This window comes from Chrysochloris asiatica, unplaced genomic scaffold (genome assembly GCF_000296735.1).
Source record: "Chrysochloris asiatica unplaced genomic scaffold, ChrAsi1.0 scaffold00057, whole genome shotgun sequence".
In the NCBI taxonomy this organism is placed as follows: domain Eukaryota; kingdom Metazoa; phylum Chordata; class Mammalia; order Afrosoricida; family Chrysochloridae; genus Chrysochloris; species Chrysochloris asiatica.
Genome location: NW_006408575.1, coordinates 5,857,783 through 5,879,703, shown reverse-complemented (window position 1 = coordinate 5,879,703; position 21,921 = coordinate 5,857,783). Strand labels below are relative to the sequence as shown.

Below are 21,921 nucleotides of genomic sequence, written 5' to 3'. Positions count from 1 at the left end.
ACGGGCACAGAGGAAGGGGAACGAGATTCCGGGACTCGGTCGCGATGCGCCAGTCTGGCACACTCCCCTGGATTTAACTGAAAGCGGTGCCGTCAACGGTTTTCCCCTCTCCCCTACTCCCTCAGGCCAGTCCAGGGGCATAAAGCCCTGCTCTCTCTACCCAAGATGCTTGCCCAATCTAAGGGTCTGAGGCCAGCGTTCTGATCTCCACAGAAGATTTTTTCTTCTTTCTTTCATGGAGCTGGCCGTTTAAACAGAAAAACAAGGGTAAAAAAGAAAATATACCCACCCCCAAACGTGCCTCCCCAGCGCCGCAGGGAGCCAACAGACACGCTGGAGTTTAACAAACAGCAATACTCTTCGCGCTCATGAAAATCAGGGCCGGACGCTCTCCGTGGTGCTGAAACGCTTCACGGCCGCCGCTGTCCGTGGTATCTTGAAGCCCCCTTGCTCCAATTTCCCCTGAGGCTCTTCCTCCGGCATCCCTGTTCCCCACCTCCCTTCAATATCTGGATTATTTTTTCAGTTGCTCTGGCTGATTTTCTAAGTGCCAATTTGAAACATTTTTTGGCCCCATAACTCGTGGACTACAAAGCACAAGGACCTGAAAAATGTACAGCTTCAACACTCTTCGACTATACCTTTGGGAGACCATTGTATTCTTCAGGTATGCAATTTTCTACTGACCACATAGCTCTGATGGAAATGGGGGGAAGGAGCACAGAGGCTGACTCTATCCGTGAGCCCCTCATTTAGGGGAGCAGAGGTGCTGTATACCGCTGCAATCGGGTCCTTTCATCCCCCCATTCTCTCTCCACCACTACCACCACCACCCCACCCCCGCCTCCGCCCGCAGGGTGTCTGGTTTGTGCGTGGAGGTCTGAGACAGTCGCTGCTCTGGCAGCTGTTTGTATGTTTCTTGCTGTTTGTTTGTTCTTCCGCCTGCTGCACACACCACCACCACCACCACTGGACCCCAGCCTCTCTGTATGTATATTGGTTCACACCCGGCTGAGGACTTTAAGGGGAAGCTTTAGGAGTTAACTCAGTTTAATTAGGACTGCATTCTCTCTAACCGCAGTGCCGAAAACCTCAGCTCTCCCGTCTGGGAGCCAAGTGACAACTAGCGGTGACGGGGAAGGTTGCAGTCGAACTCACTGAAAGCTGAACATTTCATTTTCTCTCTCTCTCTCTTTAAAATTGTTGTTGTTGTTGTTGTTGTTTTTATATGGGGCAGAGAGGTAGGAGAGCAGTGAGGTTTAGTGCTTGGAAAAGAATAGTCTTAGGACATCAGTTTGTAAATCCCTAGATTTAGCTGCAGAAAATTTTTTTATTAAGGAACAGATATTGGAAGCATTTCCCTTTTGAAACTTTGACGCTCTCCTCTCCCCACCTTTCCAAACTCTACTTTGTTAGCCCAACAGCTGCAGTTCCTGAGCTGATGGGCAAACCTTGTTTGCTTTGTTGCTTAATTTATGTCTATCTCTGACTGGGTAGCTGAGTTTCCTCATCCATTGTCTCACAGGTTGAAATTTTCTAGCTACAGGCTTCACATTCTTATGTTAGCACAACTGAAAAGTGAAAAAGTACCTCTTGGAGAAGGATTGAAATAGATAGCCCTTTTGTAAGTGAGTGAATCATGCCATCTTCAGAGATAGTTATGATAAATTCCATTTACATGAATTGAAAAAAAAATTATTCTTCTTTCATGACCTGCAGGAACCATTAATCTGTCTCATTTTAGATGCCTCTCTCTCATGTTTTAACATGTCATTGGATTAACAATCATTTGGAAAACCAACTTCAGGTTTATTTGTTTTAAAGAAGTGATCTTAATTTATTCTCCCCATTATAAAACATCAAATAATTGTTTTATTATTACATTGTTGAGAACTCTGCGTATGACTTGTTGGTTTGACTAATCCATCTTTGGTTTATTAAATGAGTGACATCCCATCCCCAATTGCTATGTTCCGCATGTGAGCCTCTCCTCATATCTTTCTTTTGGGATGAAGACCCCGCTTCTCTGAAATACTCAATCTTAAAGTTTCTAATCTCTAGTTCAAATAATCACTTGACAGGGCACAGTCCTGCCCATGGCTCAGAATGCAAATACTCAGTGAATAAGAATGAAAAAGTGCAACAATCCAGGGCCTTGTGAAATTTAAACTTTACTGGGAAAAGGACAGGAAGTGTATTCTTAATTTAATAATCAGAAGCTTTATTCCCTGACCTATGTAGTAGAACAGCAAAATGCTGTGGAGGTGGGATACTTAATAACATTTGTATGTAAATCAATTTTGTTTGGTTTATCAGAGACAGAACTGAACCTGACAGATTAAAGAGCAAATTAATAGGACCAAGCACATCAAAACCCATCCTCCTTCTTTCTTCATAAACCATCTGCAATGCTTGATATTCCTCTCCCAGACATTGTCTTTCAGGAAAGGAAGACACAGTTTAAAAGATTTGCACTGTAATCACTGTGATAAGGTTCTGAATCTACAGTGTTAATTCTTCAAGTAACGTGATGGTGACCTATCAGGAAGCATCACTCGACACCTCTTTCCTCTACGCGTGTCAAGATATACTGAGCTACAGTAGATGTGATGTGTGGTATAATTCTAAGTGTTTATAAGGAAACAAGAATCATGACTATGGAGAGGTGGAAAGAGAATAATACCACTGCACCGTTAAAATATAGGAACGGCTACTTTGAGAAGTAAATGTTTCAGAAATGTTTATTTCTGACACATGAAATAATAAAAATAACAATTGAACTAGGGAAATATCTACAGTAATTTTTCAGATGAGTGAAATAGGTCATAAGGAGGTAAAGTGAGTAAGTTGTCTTTGTTCATATGGTATTTTCATTTCTCATTTTAAAATTTTTAGGTGAAAATGTAAAAGTATAAAAGCCAGGGGTCTCACAATACATGTAGGTATAAATGGAATCTGGTAATTCTCTAGCAGGTTCCAAGCGAATAACCCTTTTCCCCCAGGGGACAGGCACCATGTTGGAATGAGCCCATCCAATCATCTCAGGCACCCAGGTACTGTTTAGATTAAATGATGTCAGCTGCTCACCTTGTTGGGGAAATTTGGGGGCTAAGAAAGGAAAGGCTCTCAATAACAGAGGGTTTGCTGCATCAGCACATAACCAGGAAAATAGCAATAATGACAGCAAAAGAAACAAAACAACCATCCAAGTGAGTGAGGCAGAAATCTTTTAAGGTGTTGACACAGAGAACAAATTGAGGCCTGAGAAACAGTTCAGGGGAAGAAAGACGTGGGGTCCTAGGAGACAACAGCACTGCAGTGCTGATCAACTATGTCCCCATAAGTAAAATGAGGTGATGTGGCTGAAGTTCCTGATCTGATATCTTAGAAGCCTATAGTTCTAAAAAAATGTTATCAGTAACATTCTGGAATTCAATAACCTAAATTTTATCTCTGAATGTTCAAGTGTGGATGAGGCTTTATAACCAGACTAGTCAAAAATAATAAGCAAAGTTATGTTTTATATGATAGAAGCACATTCCTTTCAACCTTCCTTTTAAGCCAAAGGGAATTTGGCTTTGATATCCAGAGCCCTTACAGGCACTTGAGACTCGGAAAGGCCTAGTGTAACCCCCAAATTCCCTTGCTTTCTGAGTAACTCACACAGACCCATGGCTTATAAAAATGTTTCTCAACCTCGGCACTACTGACATTTTGTGCCGGATAAGTCTTTATTGTCAGGGACAGCTCTGTGCATTGTAAAATGTGTAGTAGCATCCCTGACCTCTACCCACCCTTTGAATCATGTGAATTATCAAAAACATTTCCAGACGTTGCCAGATATCCCTGAGACGTAAAATTGCATGCAGTTGAGAACCAGTGGCATGGAATAACCACATTTTTAATCAACTTCTCTAATATACTAATTAAAATTAGGAGGAAAGTCTGGCAAATAGTAAATATCCCTCACAAAACACCTAAAACACCATATTCTAGGAAAGCAAACAAGGATCTACCCATGTGCTCAAAGAGTGGAATAAATGCAGGAGAGATAAAACAGGTTCAAATTATGAGTAGTTTACCCAAAATATGTTTGGCTTTTCTTTACACACCACTTTCAACAACCATCCCAGTAAATGCTCCTTTGCACAAGATTTTGTTCTGAATATGGAACATACTTGCTACGAAGGAGCAGTCATCAAAACCTTGAAGGAAATATGTTACTATCTACACTAGGGTTCAAAGGAACACAGCAAATAAATGTTTCACATTTTGGTCCTGAAAATCTACCCACTTGACAGTTAAATAAGCTTTCCCTTGAGGTGGCCCTGGGAGCTTCCCCATCTCCAAGCTTGCCAAGAGGCGCAGATAACCACCTTGATCTTTTCCTTTTGGAGGCATAGGTGTATTCTGTCTCCGATCTTACCCTCTGCATTCTGGGTATTGCAGAAAGTAACTAGAAGCTTCTGAAATTCACCAAGGACTTTTTCCTAAGGGATGAAGCCCCCTTGAGCAAGTCTGCATTCAAAATCAAAACAACTGAACTACCCATTTGCTAGGTAGAGGAAGGAGGGGTGAAAGAAAAGAAAATAGAAAATGTCACCATTTTGTTCCCAAGGCATAGCTTGGACCAGAGCCCTGGGATAGTAAATGAGGTTATGAAGCAGCACATAACTTTTGCATATTTGCAAAACTGGTAATGATCTACAAGAGGATATTTAAGAGAACTGTTAAAACCACCTTATGAAAGAGATTACAACCATGTGGTGCAGTGGGAAGAGCACTTAGATTATAATTTGAGAGTCCCAGTTCTGATCCCAGACTGCTGTATGACCTTGACAAGCGTCTTGCCCTCATAAAGACTCAGTTTTCTCACCAATGAACTCAGACAACTGAATTAGAAACCTCTAGATTCTTTCCAGTCTCTGATAAGCTATTCATCCAAGACAGGGGCCACAGCCACAAGGACTCAAGATGAATTGCTTCAGTGGTGACGCTACCTTCATTTCTTCATCAGGCACTTATTTATTGTGTGTTTTATGTCCAGACAAAAAGTAGGCACTCTTCAGGAAGACAGAAGTAGCAAATGCCACAGTCCTTGTCCTTGCAAAAAGGGGAGATGCTGTTCCTTTTATAGGTACATTTAAAACCTTTTTCCTTCTTCTGAGGGCCTGCAGTGCTTCCCTCTAGGCAGGCTGTGTGTGCGTCCTGCGACAGCATCACATTTATGTGGGCGTCATTAACTTTATTTCCTTCATCAGCTGGCAGAAGCCAGAATGATTTTCAAGATGGATGGCACTGTCTCCCCGCCTGGCCATCTTGACGCTATTCCGCAGGTTCTGAAGCCTGTATTAGGCAAAGCGGCCCTGGCTCAAAAGGCAGGAGATTTGAGATCTAGAACTTAGCTAGTGGCATGACCTTGAATAGGTTCCAGGATCAGTTTCCCCAGCTATAATGGAAATTAAACAACAAAGCAGTCTCTCAAATCTTTGTTGATCCATGCCAGGTCAGGATTATCTTTTCTCAAGCTCTTCACCATTTGGGTTATAACTAATGCAGCATATTATTCTTTAATTACTATAAGCATCAGCAACATTGAATATATTCAGATTTGAAAGAATTGAGGACCCCATGAAGCAACTTCACTCTTATCTCACCCTGGCACAATCTATTGAAATATACCATACATATGTCAGTTTCTCCAGGAAATGTTTAGTGAGAAAACATGGTACCTGACTACTGTGCTCTCAGATCCGATGAGAGGCATGTAAAAGAGAGACCAATGTCTTTTTATCAATGATTCTGTTTGGGTTTTCTCCCCTATAAAATCTGTGGTTTAAAAAAAAAATGTTTACCAAACACCATTAATCATTAACTTATTTCCTCCATTGTTATTAATCAAAGACATGCATAACTGCCAGAAATACTGAACACCACGTATACTCAATATCATCATACTGAGTTGACCCAAGTAAACACAAATATGCTTTTTAATTAGTCCATAGAACCTAGTCAGAGGTAAATCCACAATTTGCTAGAGTCTTTGAAATGTTTAAAATGGATCCTGAGTCCTCATTACTATTTCATGAACCCCTTATTTGTCCAGGGACACCATATCGGGAAACATTAGATTGGATTTATTCTATATAGCTCCAAGAAAGGAACTGGAGTAAATTGATAGTTTTTTAAAGAAAAACACAAATTCTGGTTCAATATTATTCAGAACTTTGGACAGCTCTGTCAAATGATGTAATGGGCTTCCTCAAAGGTAGTAAGGCTTATCAGTACAGGTATGCAAGCAAAGACTGGAAACTCATCTTCCAGGTGGGATATAGGAGAAATTCAACCATCTTTTGTGAATTGAGGTTTATAATCCGTGGCATAAGAGTAGATGAATTGCAGATCACAGACAAAATTTTCCCATCCTTACATTTCCTTCTTTCCTGATTCCCAAATTACATTCTGATCTTTGTAAATTCTCTGAATAAATTGGGCAGTGAGCACACACTAGCGCACACAAATGCATCGAAGACTTATTCAAAGGAAATCACCTGGGTTATGTAAGAGCCTGGTTTTAAGGAACAAGGACCTGAAAATAAGAGAATGTCAGAGCCAGAAGGACCTACCAGAAAAATGCACTGGACCACAGACAAGGCCACAGGCATGGATGGGTGGCCACAGGACCGAAGGCCTGCCTCACTGAAAACTCCTCATTCTGAACTCCAGCTGTCTCCCCAGAGCCAACTCCGGGTTAAGCCTAACACACAACTGTAAACACCATAGGGCCAGCCAGCAAATCCATTCAGAAAGTGCTTTAGAAAGGAACAATGCCAGGAGATGCAGGGAAGAGGGGCTTATTCACACAGCATCTTGGCTTTGTAATACAAACCCTTATGAGGGGTGCTGAGACCCCAGAGCTTTAGAAACTCCAGATAAAGGATCCCTTTGTGGTTTTCTGAAGTTGATATTGTCTGAGTTTCCCAAGGCTAATTCAGTGCAATTAGATTACCACTCTTCTGCCTTTGAATTCGGTTGTTTTTCAGTGTTGAGAGCTAAATGAGTTTACCATTTTAACTGGGAGCTGCTGCCTGCCATTAATCGTAGCCACGAAATGGGCAGCAGCTCCTGGGTAGCTTGCGCCTGTTTCATATACTGGCCAGTATGTCGGCACCTAGAAAACAATTCTCTCTGCTTCCTTCCCTAACAGGACCATCCTCAACTCCCCACCCAGCTACCCCTACCCAATCACACTTTCCTCCAGAGAGTCTGAAGTAGAAATAGAATCATGGACTCTTAGCACAGGAAGACCCCTTTAAAAACAACCAGCCTAACAAACCAGTTGATTCCAAGGCATGGTGACTTCCTGTGTGTCAGAGTAAAACTGTATTCCACAAGGTTTTCAAGGTTACAACCTTCTGGAAGCAGCTCACCAGGTCTTTTTCTGAGGTACCTCTAGATGAGTTAAAACTGCCAACCTTGAGGACAATAGTCAAGCACTTACTCAGGAAAAAAAAAAAAAACATCTTGTTATGGTTGCTGTTAGGTTAGGGGCCACTGAATTGGTTCCTACTCTTAGCAACCCTACGTACAACAGAAAGAAACATGGCCTGGTCTTGTGCCATCCTCACAATTGTTAAACTGGAGCCCACTGTTGCTGCCATTGCGCCACCATCTCATTGAAGGTCTTCCTCTTTTTCACCACCCCTCCATTTTACCAAGTATAATATTCTCCAGAAACGGATCCCTCCTGATAACATGTTCAAAGTGAGAGAGAAAAAATCTCCCCATCCTGGCTTCTAAGGAATATCTGGCTGCTCTTCTTTAAAGACAGAGTTGTTTGTTTTTCTGAAAGTCCATGGCCTATTTAATATATGTCTCCAAAATCATAATTCAAATGTATCAATTCTTCTGAGGTCTTACTCGTTGTCCAACTTTCACATACATATGAAGCTATTGAAAATAGCATGCTTTTGACACCTTATTCTTTGACATAGAACAGATTCCAATTTATGTGGCACCCAAGAACTCCAAAGGTGTCTTGTGTTTTTGTTAAATGTTGTGGAGTTAGTTTCGATTCATAGCAACCCTGAACAGGGCTTCTGAGAGTTTAAATCTTTTGCAGAAGCAGAAAGCCTCATCTTTCTCCTACAGAGTGATTGGTGGGCTCGAAACACTGACCTTGCGGTTTGCCTTTCAGGGCTTATTCTATGGAGCCACCATGCTTAGCAGTCCTATAATTCAACAGTTTGACAAGCTTGTCAAAAATACAGATTACAAAACTGCACCAAAATATCCCAGGATGGGGTCCCAGAAACCTGTATTTTTTTTAACAAAAGTCTCTTTGTCCACGCTTTTCAAACTTAAAATGTATGCAAAAATCACCTGGTGTCTCACTAAAATGTAGGTTTTAACTCACTAGGTCTGAGGTTGGGCTTGAGAGTTAAAGTTTAGAACAGCCCCCAATGATACACTAAGTGATTCCTATTGGGAACTTTTGACATAGATCAACCCATTTATGTTGCAAATGAGAGGAGGAGACCCAGAGAGTATAAATGACTTCCTCAAGGGTATAGAATAAGTGGTCCAGCTCTCAAAGCTGGACACGGTCCTGCAGAAACCCCAAACTTACTCCCCTGGATGTCATCTCTAAATTCCATATACCTTGGACTTGACCATGGCACTTCCCTTCATCAGTCTTCTCCCACACTGCCCATCCCCATAAACACAAACATACACCTCCAGAATCTTCTAGAAGCTGTGCCCACCCTGAGCTGTGGCCCAGTACCTGAAGTTTGTGTGCACCAAAAGCTTTCATTCACCAGCTTGGAATGCCCACCATGTGATGGTAGATTTAAAAAAAAAAAGGAATTCAAGGTTTTGAATCCTGGCACCGATGGGCCTGGGCCACAGCATTGAGGGTGTCTGGATTGATGGAGAAGGTGAATCAAGGTGGTTAGATGGAGGTGCTCTGTGGCATCTTTCTCCAATGATGGGCTCAGTTACTAGTCTCCCTGTGCATACTGTACTCTTAACCTTGCCTAACTAGAGACTCGCTTAGGAAGCCTAGATGTTCAGAGATGACCTTCTCATTCAACCATCTATCTGACCTCAGGATTATTTCTTTCCTTCTTCACCACCCCTTTGATCTACCAGCCTTTCTGCAACACATTTTAGTATCTTATATATCAAATAAAGTGACTGCTCTGATCTTCAGTCTTTTGAGAGCTGCGTGTTTATTGCTGTGTGCTCAGTTCTGCAACACTCCCCAGCTCCAGAGGAATGCGGCACAGCCGCCACAACCCTGGCTGCCAGGCAGAATTGCAGCACTCTCTTACAAGAGCACTTTATAGTTTATAATGCTTCACACACCCGTAATTCCATAGGAATCTTCCAATCACCTTGTAAAGACAGATAGGACAGTGGTTGCTATCCCCATTTAAGAGTTGAGCAAACTGAGGTGTGGAGAGGAAAACTGCCCCTAGCTCACCATATTTATATACTCATATAGTCTCTGGTAGCGTAGTGGTTACGAATCGGGCTGTGAACCTTACGGTCAGCGGTTCGAAACTACCAGCCGCTCCGCGGGAGAAAGATGAGGCTTTCTACTCCCGTAAGGATTTACACCCTTGGAAACCCTGTACAGGGTCGCTATGGGTCGGAACCGACTCGACGGCACTTAACAACAACAACAACAATAGTCTCCTAAAGCTGCAGACCCTGTGATCTGGTGGAGATATCTTCTGCCAGTGGCCCACAGAGGAAGCCTAGGAGAGAAAGACTGGGAACTCCCTGTTGGTTTGACAGTCATATTTCCCCATTTTTGACTGGATAGACATTTCTTTTTCTGGATATAAACCTTTTCTGTTCTTGATCATTTTTAACTAATGGCCATCAAGTCAATCTCAACTCATGGTGAGCCCCAGGTGGGTCAGTGCTCCATAGAGTTTACTGTGTCAGATTTTTGCAAAGTAGATCTCTAGCCATTTCTTCCAAGACACCTGTGGATGAACTTGAACCTCTACCCTTTCAATTCGTAGCTAAGCACATTAACCATTTGCACCACCCAGAGATTACTGGTGATTTTCAATTGTGCATTATGTGTATATATTATCTTTTTAAGAAAATATAATAAACTTAAGCCTAAAATTCTGTTTAATAATCTCCTTCAATCCCAGGTTTCTCCCAACTATTAACCGTATTAAGCTACTACCTTCTTGATCACTTTATACACACACACATATATGAAACAGTTTCCAAAAGTTCAAGGGAGAATTCCATTATCTTTTAATTCAATTTTTCCATGAACCATTTGAAGGACCCTTATATATACATACATACATATATATGTGTTTATGTGAGTATGGCACACAATAGATACACATATTGTTGTTGTTAAGTGTGTCAAGTAGATTCTGAATCATAGTGTCCCTGCATAGAGTTTCCAATAAATGACTGGTGGGTTTGAACTACCACCTTGCAGTCAAAATTGACCTTGTGTTCCAGTGATTATCCTTCAGTGACTATGTTGTTGTTGTTAAGTGCCGTCGAGTCAATTCCGACCCATAGCAACCCTGCATAGTGTTTCCGAGGACCAGCTGCCAACCTTGCAGTTCAAACAGCTTTGCAATCTGACGCATTAGCCCACAGTGCCACACCAGGACTCAGTGACTATATATGTATGTAAATATATATGTATATATTGTGTGCCATCCAGCCACACACACATATACAAATGTATGTATATATGGAGATCTGGTAATATAGTGGTTACAAGTCAGTCTGCTAACCTGAAGGTGAGTAGTTTGAAACTACCAAATGTTTCATGGGACAAAGCTAAAGCTTTCTGTCCCCATAAAGATTTACAGCCTTGGAAACCCTATGTAGGGTGGCTGTGAGTCGGAACTAACTCCATGACACACCACCACCATACACACACATACACACACGAGGGTGAGTCAAATATTGTCAGTACTCTGGCTGTAGACTTTATTTTAACCAACTTTTGGGAAAGACAAATACATCATTTTCAACATAATCTTTTTGAGTTTCAATACACTTTGTCCATCTGTCAACAAGCTTTCTTACTCCCTTATTTCAAAAATGTTTTAGGATGAGCTGTGAGTCACGAAAGCACCACTGTTTTCTCTTCTTCATCAGAGGTGAATCTTCATCCTCAAAAGGCTGCTTTCAGGCAACCAAACAGATTAAAGTCTGATGGAGCAAGATCAGGACTATAGGGAGGATGATTTAAAACCTCAAAAGGAAGTTTTTTCAGAATGTCAACAGTGTGGGCAGAGGTGTGCGAACGTACATTGTCATGCAAGATCACAATACCCTTGGATAGCAGTCCTCTGTGTTTAATCCAGAGTTTGGGCTTCAGCTCTTCAGTGAGCATCTCACTGCAATGAACACTGTTGATTGTTGAATCTTTTTTCTGATAGTGTTCCAATACTGGCCTTCGAGAATTCTAGGAAACTGTAAGCATCAATTTTCCAGCTAATGGTTGTCTGTGATTGAAGATGTTTCCACTCCATACTCTGCCATTTACTCTTAGGCTCATAGTGATGAACCCATGTCTCACCATCACTACTGATTGTTTTATAGAAACTTTTACCTTCCTTTGAGTTTCGGCCCAAATTTTATTTGTTCTTTTTATGCTCTTCTGTGAGTTGTTTCAATACCCATCTCACACAGACTTTTCTAAATCCAAGTCTATCGTAGCTTATTGCATAGGCAGAGCCATCGCTGATTTGCAATTGATTTGATACATAATCCACTGTCACTTGTCTATTCGATAGAATCACTTCATGTGCTCAATGTTGTCATCAGCCAAGGACATGGAAAGGCATTTTAATATAACCAGAATGCATATAATTTTTGATTCACCCTCTTGTGTGTGTGTGCTTGTATACACATATATATATGGTAGCATGGTGGTTATGAGCCAGGCTGCTAACCTCAAGTTCAGTAGTTCAAAACTACCAGCTGTTTCACAGGAGAAAGATGAGGCTTTCTGTTCCCTACGATTTACAGCCTCAGAAACCCTACACAGGGTCCCTATGAGTTGGCACATAACCACCACCACTATCTATCTATCTATCTATCTATCTATCTATCTATCTATCTATATCGATACAGATATATCCCAGTGCCATCGAGTCAATTCCAACTCATAACAACCCTTTAAAGGTTTCTGACGCTGTAAATTTTAAAGGAACAGAAAGTCCCATCTTTATATATGCATAAACACACACACACACACACACACACTTGTATGTCATTATTGAAATACATATATTATGTTGTTGTTAAGTGCTGTCAAGTCGATTGCGATCCATAGAGACCCTGTATTTGGTGAGCTTGAACCACTGACCTTGCAGTTCAAATGGGTTTGCAGTCTTGCCATTAACTCACAGTGCCACATATAGTTTCATGGATATTGTCCATACAATTCTGCAGTTTGTTTTGTTCGTGTATCAACACATATTGGAAAGCTTTACCTATTGAAGCATACAACTCCATCTCCTTTTAGCCACTGTTCTAGGGTGTGGATGCACCATTTCATATGCCTCTCCCTATTGATGGACATTTACACTTCTTCCTAATTTTTGCACTGCAATCATTGTTGCTATAATCACAGTATGCCTTCATCTTTGTCAACATGTACCATTTTCCCAGGCAGATAACAAGTAACAGAATATTCAGGCACCAACCATGTGCATCTTTCATATTAATAGATATTCCAAGTAAGCAGATAATGCATTCTTCCTGGACCTTCCCTCCTGCCCACCACATGATGTTCCTTGACTGCCACAACTCACTAATAAACGTTGTTAGCATTTATTGGGTGCTTTTTGAATGTGAGGTACTATGCCAAGAGCATCATGTGTCTCCTCATAGTTTTCAGAGAAACCAAACTGATGCCTATATAGGTTATGTGACTTGCCCAAGGTAAAACCATTAGTAGGAGCCTGGTGGTACAGTGGGTTAATCATTAGGCTTTTAACAGAAAGGTTGGCAGTTCAAACTCACCAGCCACTCCATGAGAGTAGGGTCCAACAGGGTCGCTATGAGTCAGAATTAACTTGACGGCACTGGGTTTAGTTGGGGTTTTGTTTTGTTATTAGGTTTAAGGTCATTAGGAATAGCAAAGTTAGGATCCAAATACAGGTCTGACTCCGGAAAATGTTCTTTCAATGATTACATTACCATTCTTACTCCAAGAATGAATGAGGGAAAAGGAAGAAGGAGACTCAACTGGATGGGGGCGATGGAAACAGAGAAGAGATGAGTTTGCCTTTCCAGATAAGCAAGGTGGTTCTGAGTAAGAAGAAAGTTAGCTTACATGTATAAATTGGTATGAGTTTTTCGTCTCCATCCTTCAAATACAATGGAACTTGCACTAAAGTCTACCCCCATCATGAAGGCAGATGGTTTAAGCTTTAAAGGTAAAAATAAGAGAGCTATTGCAAATCATTCCTTCTTTGTCCCACCTTCCTTGTGACCAAATGACTCATTTGAAAGACCTGTCTAGCATTACCAAAGAAAATTTTTTGCTGAGCCAGGAGGTTAGGAAGAAGGAAAACGGAACCACTACCTAGGAAAAGAATAAAAATATTGTTGACCTCTCATACTCAGACCAAAAATCTTTCCCCATTCACACTCTAACCAACCGTCAAGTATGCAGGACCGAGTCTCCCTTTATCAGTTACAAAGTTACAGATCTCTTTCCTTTGGGGAGATGAGAAAGGCAGCACAACTTCTAATGTTGTAGGCTCATGACAGGACATGAGTTTGTCACTCCCAAAACAGAGCCAGAGTTTCTCAGAACATTTCTAGGGCCCAGAAATCACACCAAATCCAGACCAGGTAGAAGGAGCAAAGAGGAAAGGCAGCAAGTACAAGACCAGCCTTCCGTTATAAACATGAGGCACTCCTCCAAATACGGCCAGGAAGCCCAAACAATGATGTCTGGATACCCGTCCCCAGTAGCTCTGAGTGGCATCACAGACATCTCTGAGTGTGTATGTCTAGCAGACCTATTGATAGAGGAGACAAAAATACAAAAGAAATAGAGTTTCCTAATACCAAACTTTTGAGGTATACTTGCTGGGTGGTGTTGTTGCTTCACATTGTTGTTGATGTTTCGAGCTACTACTAAGTGGGCCCCCTGATGATGCCTGGTCCCCAGCCATCCCCAGGGCTGTGTGATCCTTAGGATTTTCATGGGCTGATTCTCCAAAGTATCAAAGATCATCAGGTCTGTCTTCCTAGCCCTTCTTAGTATGTGAGCCCATTTGGACCCTGGTCAGCATCTTAAAAACATGCAAGTCTCCACTGACAAAGGAAGGCTGGCTTTGCCTGAGGTTCACTTGCTAGCAATTCAACCCAGATCTCCCACATGCTGTTGTTGTTGTTAAGTGTCATCTAGTCGGGTTTGACTCATAGCAACACTGTGGGATTTCCAAGAAGCAAAAGGTGGGTTTGAACTGCTAACCTTGTGGTTCACGGTCCAGTGCTGATCCTATAGTGCCGCACCAGAAGTCCTAGATCTCCCACATCGAAGGTGAAAATTCTATAACAGAACCACTACCAATGCCTCCTCTTTCACATCATAAATATGATGGCTGTTTGCTGTAAAATATTTAAACAACATACGATGTTCAAAATTAAAATATTCATAAATTCCATTCCCTAGAGTAAATCATGTAACTATTTAGCATTCATTCTGCCAAGTGAGTTTAACAACACACTAAAACAAAAACACAAATGTTTACTATGTGTCTAGCCCTTTTCTAAGTTATGAATAAGTGTTGACCCACGTAAACCTCACAACAAATCTATCATCCATATTATTAGTCATCTGATTTTGCTAACGAGGAAACTAGTACACAAAGAGGTTAAATAATTGCTCTAAGATCTCAGTTTGGAAGTGGAATTCGAATCCAGGTACTCTACTTCAAAGAGCATTCACCCACTCTGATTCAACAATAAAGTGTTTCTGTTTTATAAAATGCGATTATACTAAACACCCTGTTTCGCCACTTGCTTTTTTCATTCAACAATATCTTGTCAGTGCATATACAGATCTATTGCATTCATTTTTACAGTGCCCTTCACTGAAAACACCAGACTGGTATAACATGAAATTCTCAGTTTGTCACAGTACAGTTCCCACCTCCAATCCCAGTTTCTTTACTTTGAACAAATGGAATTCCAGCCCAAGTTGACTTTCTCATTGGTCCCTATGATGTGTCCAGTATTCTCAGTCTGTCCTTTCACTCACATGGCTCCCTGCTGAGGTTAGGTATCATTGAGTTGATTCTGACTCATAGAAACCTCTTGTCACAGAGCAGACCAGCCACCACTGGGTTTGCTTGACCTCAAGGTTAGTTTGAATCACAAGTTCAGGGATTCAAACACACCAGCCACGCCTCGGAAACCCTATACAGGGTTGCTTTGAGTCAAAAAAATGACTCAACACCACTTAACAAAAACAACAATCTTTAGAGAAACAGATGGTCTGGTCTCTCTTCTGCGAATCTGCCAGGTAGTTTTGAACCACCAATCTTCTAGATAGCAGTCAACCACTAAACCAGTTGCACCACCAAGGCTCCTTAGTGTCCCTAAACCCAAACCCAACCAAACTTACTGCCACGATAGGACAGAGTGGAACTACTCCTTAAGGTTTCTGAGACTGTAAAGCTTTACAGAAGAAGACTTCTTCATTTTTCTCCCACAGATCAGCTGGTGGATTCAAACCACTGATATATCAGTTAGCAGCTCGATGCTTAACCTACTGTGCTATATCAGGGCTCCACTGTTCCCTACCCCTTTGTAAATCTGGAAACTTTCCTCCCCTTATTGCTACCCTGGGAGGCACACCACTTGGCTCTTAATTTAAGTAAATTTGGTTTGTATCCTGCCTCTGCCACATCCTTGCTCTATTAACTTGGCTGTTTGCTCAACACTTTTGAATTTCGATGACAGCAACTTCACTAGTAGGTAAAATGAAGTCACATTTCAACAACATTCCCTAGCAAAGTATAAAACCCTTAACAAGTGGTCATTGTAATTCCCTCTCTCTTCTTGAAAACCCTGCCTGTGCCTCAAGCCCCATCTGTAGCATCACTGTTCCAGAAGTATCCCCTGGGGGTTGTCACCATCCTTACTCCCCAAACTCTTTCCTAAATAATCCTTGCCAAGGCATCACCCTTGGCATTTGGTTGGCTCCATGGGGCCTTACACATACTCGGGGACCTTTCTAATTTTCCTGCTGTACTGTAAACCCCTCAAAGTCTAGGTACCTCATGAATTTCTTAGTGCATGTAGCAGGCCAACAAGAAAACAAGAACATATCTTCTGGTGCTTCACAGAGCTGTCAACTTGCTCCACTTCCTCAGAGATAGCCTCATACCAGTAGCTCATGTCATATATTAGACACTCAACTCAGTGCTTATTGAATTGAATTGCTTTGTCCCCACATGGCTGCTCCCATCTTCCTCTTATTGCCCAGGACCTGTAAGCTTCTTTCCAGCCAATCCCAAAGCGTGGCTGTGTCTCACCATGACCTCTTTTGCTCCAAAAAGTGACTCACAGTGAGAGTGTGCATTCCTTGCGGTGGCTCAGCCCTGGCTCTGTAAGCTATTGCAGTGAGTGGTGCAGTCTCATCTTGCTGTCTGGCAGGGCATGTCCAAACACTGTGCCTCTTCACACATCTGAGCCATTGCAGATAAGACTGTGTCCCCACCATGGCCCAGGCCTGCAGGAAGGCTCCTTCCACAGGACAAAGCAAACTTTTCCAGATGGCTTCAATTGTAAGAAATGATGTACTACATTGAAAATAGTTTTCTAGATATGACCTAAAACACCTAGTAGAAAAGAAAATCTCTTCACAGAAGCTAAGAAAATAACCACAGCATGCTCAAAAAGGGGACTTGAAGGAGTTCATTAAACATGCAATAGAATATAGAAAGTTATAATGATGCAGTTTAAACTGTGTACCCCCAAAATATGTGTGGGAATTCTAACCCCTATACCTTCAGGATGAGCCCATTTGGAAACAGGGTTGTCTTTGTTAGGTTAATGAGGACATATCAGTGTCCTAAACCTAATCACATCTGCATGACACAAGAGCAGCACAGACACAGGAGAAAACAGACATGGTCTGAATATGAAGGAGGCAGATGAATCTACAAGAACTCTGAGGATTGCCAGCTACTAGAAGTTGAAATAGATCAGGAAGGGCCATCCTTAGAGCCAAAAATTGAATCTAGCTTCCTGAACTATGAGAAAACAGATTTCTTTGAAGCCACTCACACTTCAGGTGTGTCTGTTACAGCAGCAATTCAAAACTAAGACACTATGCCCTCCTGGGAATGGTGGTGACATGGCTCAGAAAACAAACATCACCCTCTATGACATCTCAACAATGGACAGTCTAGAGATTAGAACATGATTTTTCTACCCTGGAAACTCTGTTGTAGCTTTGAAATGACACCTCAGTTTTTCCATCCATAAAATGAGATTGAACTGTGTAAAACAATGGGTCCTTCCAGCTGTCAATGCATGATTCTTAAATTAAGATGGCCCCTAGAAGACACGGCAGTTAAACTGTTTTAGCTTGGGAATTGGTCTGATATGATCTAAGATTCTGATTCTGCCACTTGCTAGCTGTATGTGTTTGGAACAAGATTTTTTTTAGGATTTTCTAAGTCTCAGTGTTCCACATCTGTAAAATGGCAATGATGAGTATCTCTCCCTGACAGATTATCATAAGTATTAGGTGGCACATGGCATGTATCAGTTGTACAAAGCGGGATAACGATTACTATTATTATGATCATGGGATAAGTGCAACATGTTGTCAGAGCATAGCAATGAGTCTGATTAAGTTGCCTGGATATGAGGAGACAGTACAAAGTTGGAACCAATTTCATAGGAGTTTGGACACTTAAAACAGGCCATAAAGAATGACTAATTCACCAGGTGGAAAGAATGCCAAGGAAATGATGCAACAGAGGCAAAAGGCTTGCAGAGCAGACAGATTGGACGATGGCAATAAGTTCAAGGGCACTGGGTGGCTCTGCTCTCCACCCAGCTACCTAGCTCAGCCCAGTCTAACTCTGCCCTTTTCTCTCCTAACGGAAGCCCAACTGAGAATGTTCCTTATCCAATGAATATTTATTGAGTTCCTCTACCCTACAACCTTCATAACCCCACTCTGACATCAACCATCCCTCTCACAGCACTCTCTGCTTCACATCTGGGTTCAATAATCCACTGAAATGGCCAAACAGAATTCATAACAATACTCACGATCATGGGGTTTATTAGGGAAGTGAACAGAGTGCAATTCAATTCAGGATCTAAAAGCAATTCAGGATGTAGCATTTTTCCAATCAAGAAGCCTATGTTCTGCCGTACTGCAGACACCTCTCACTCTTGTCTTCAGCTTCTTAGTCAAGCTTCCTTGGCCTCTGCACTTCTCTGGCAAGTGTAACAAAGTTCTTTTAGCCACTCTGTTAATGGCCAAAGGCCACATTCTGCAAACCAATCTCTTGCCCATAGGCACTCAACTTAATTCAGTTCACATGTCTATAGCCCACAACTGCTCTGTGTCTCCTTGTGACTGAGTCTGCTGTCACCACTTTTCTAGGTAGGGATCTCATGCTCCACTCATGCTTTTCTTTCTTGATGGTCATGGGATCATCTCTTCCTGATTCTGAGATGGCTCCTTTTAAATAACAATCCCAGTCTTAAGAGTCCTGTATGCTTTATTTGCATGGTCCCACCCAATCTTTTGGCAGGAATTAAGATTACATTGGATGGAAAAGCCATATAAAGTAAATTCAAGGTGCTACAGGGAGATACAAATAAATGAGCAAATTTGAAAACTACAGAATGTCAGAGAATAGTTAGCACTTTGAACTCAACAAAGTAGGATGATGGGACAGAGAACCAAGGCACCTGCAAAGTGAAATACTGGGCACATGTATTTGTACGCATACCTATTATATCTCACTTGAGCCTTAAATCATAGGGAGATGGGCAAACTGGAGAGGATCCCTTTTTACAGATAAAAAACTGAAGCCCCAAGAGAAACAATGATTCATCCAAAGTCATACAGCCAGTCACTGCCAAAGGCAGGTAACCTCATTCCAGGCAGAAAAGTAAGAAATGTCCAATATGAATGATTAAATGGGGGGAAGCAAGTAGCAAAACAGTATGTATAGTAGGACTATTTTTACTTTTTAAAAATGTGTTAGTGTTTTCATATGGGAAAAGAAATCTAGAGAAATGGACCCAAAACTGTTTATAGTTGTTATTATCTCTGGAGAATGAGACTATGGGGGACTTTTATATCCTGCATTAAATATTTCTGTAATGCTTGGATGTTTTACAGCAATATATATTACTTCTGAAAGCTGAAAAACAGATTTTTAACAAGGGTGTCAGAGAGCATGGGCACATAACCAAACTGGGAGCCTATTTTAATCAAAGATAACTTCCACCAGGTTGGGGTGGGGGGACATTTGGAGTGATCTGAACCAATGCCAAGTTGATTACATTTTTCTCCAAGTCCAAAGGAGCCTAGAGGCTGAGACTGTTTGGAACATTTGGAGAAATTTTCTGAGCAAATGGAAGTTGCTTTTCCCACTGAAGTCATTGAGCTGGAAATAAAATGTCACTGGAAAATGGAAACCCATCACTCTGGGTTTTTAGAACAAAGTGATGAATGGGACATGATCTTCTCAGGGTGGCTGGAGCCCTACCCAATTCCATGTGTAATTTCATATAATTCTTCTGATCATAAAAGCACAAAAAAAATTTATAGAGATGGAAAGAAAATGCCGACCCAATCCATTCAGTTCTCAGGGAGGAAGTGAGACCAGAGGGAAATGTCAACAGTGAAATAATGCCCAGCCCAAACAAGAATTGAGGAATCTAAATCTTCAATCATTTATGGCAACTTTCCCAAAAATCTAATGAGTGTAACACTGCAAATCACAAAAATATAATTTCAATGGTACAGGATACTTTTCAGTTTAGTATTTAAAAGTTTTATTTTACTGGGTACCAGAATTTACCAACTTCATTAATAAAATTAATAAAGTTTTTAAAGATTAAAAAGTAAATTAGAAAATAATACATAAATTGGGAAAAACACATGATACGAAATGCAAGTGATCTGGAGATACTGTATGATTTTATCTTAGACACTGTCCTCAAAGAAAAGGTAGTATACCAGAAGAACTCATGAAACGGAGCCAATTCTGAGCAAGTACTAATTTTACCTTTAAGTCCAAACAGCTTCTCAGTGTGAGTCATAGACATGGCTGCTATTTGACTCCAAGAATCTAGATAAGATGGCACACAGAAGTACAAATTGGGAACACTGATTAGGCAGAACACAACTGGGACCAGGATCACCATTTGTCTAATTTACCGGCAACTATCTATTTGGGCTACAGTCATAATTTTCTATTCCCTCCTTATGTTAGAATGACCTCTATGACCTCACCCTTTGCTTCATTGACAGAAATTCCTCTACAAAACAACTCTTATAATTAATAGTAATATTAGCAGATAACTGTATTTTATTGTTGTTGTTATGAGTCATCAAGTTGGTTCCTACTCATAGTGACACTGCATAGGATTTCCAACGAGTGACTCATGGCTTTGAACCACCAACCTTGCAGTTTGCAGTCCAGTGCTTATCCTACAATACTACAATTATATTTATGACGTACTATTTCAATATATTTTCAAGGTTGGCAGTTCAAACTCACTGTCTGCTTCTTGGAAACTCTATACAGGGTTGCTATAAGTCAGAACTGAATCAACAGTGCTTAACAACAACAACAAATTTTCAATTGCTTCCTATGTATGTGATAGTTGGACAATGACTAAGGATGACCTAGGAGGAACTGATGCTTTTGAATTATGGTGTTGGTGAAAAATATTGACTACACAAGTATTGCCAGAAGAACAAACAAATCTGTCTGGGAAGAAGCACAGCCAGAATGCTCCTTAGAAGAGAGGATGGAAAGACTCTCACATACTTTGGACATGTTATTAGGAGACTCTCACATACTTTGGACATGTTATTAGGAGAGAACAGTTCCTGGAAAAGGACATCATTCTTGGTAAACTAGAAAGTCAGAGAAAAGGAAGAAGACCCTCACCAAGGTGAATTGGCACAGTTGCTGTAACAATGGCTCCAACACACCAATTGTGGGGTTGGTGCAGAGCCAAGCAGTATTTCATTCTGTTGTAGATAGGGTTTTCTGAGTTGGAACAAACTTGATAGTACCTAACAACAACAAGTTGTTGTTGTTGTTGTTGTGAAGTGTCGAGTCGGTTCCAACCCATAGCGACCCTGTATAGGATTTCCAAGGAGCAGTTGATGAGCTCGAACCACTGAACTTGCAGTTCAAATGGTTTACAGTCTGGCACATTAACCCACAGTGCCACACAACAACAAGTAGTTCCTACTATATATGCTATAGGGTTGCTGTGAGAATGAATCTACTTTACAGCAATGGATTCTTGGCCAGAAGGCATTGGTGGTTCTGTAGGAAAACTTTCAGCATTCCTACAGGAGACCTCAGTTTGATTCTCAATCAATGTACCTCATGTTCAGCCACCATACATCTGTCAGTGGAGTATCCAGATGAAGATGAGCTAGAAACAAGGTGTTATCTACTTCTAAAAATCAGCCAATAAGAACTGTATCCAATCTGTAATTGACTATGGGGATGGCACAGGACTAGATAGTACTTCATTACACTATGCATGAGGTCACCTTGAGTTAGGGCCAACTCAAAGGCAGTTAATAACAATATGAGTATATGTCAAGAACTGTTATAAAATTTCTTATATGCATTAGCTTATTTCATCTTCCCAATAATTCTATGG

General features: G+C 41.2%; 1 protein-coding gene across 3 annotated transcripts in view; it reads left to right on the top strand.

Moving 5' to 3' along the window:
- The first annotated feature begins 316 nt into the window (after nt 1-316).
- The window catches only part of GLRA1 (glycine receptor, alpha 1), a 163,479-nt gene continuing 141,874 nt past the window's right edge, over nt 317-21,921 (top strand). For 2 of the 3 annotated variants that reach the window (XM_006863899.1, XM_006863901.1), the window contains exon 1: nt 323-667. In XM_006863899.1, coding sequence (XP_006863961.1) covers nt 612-667 — 56 coding nt within the window. In that variant the 5' untranslated portion in view covers nt 323-611. Of the gene's footprint in view, nt 668-21,921 lie in introns of all 3 variants that reach the window. The other variant, XM_006863900.1, reaches the window with a different exon arrangement.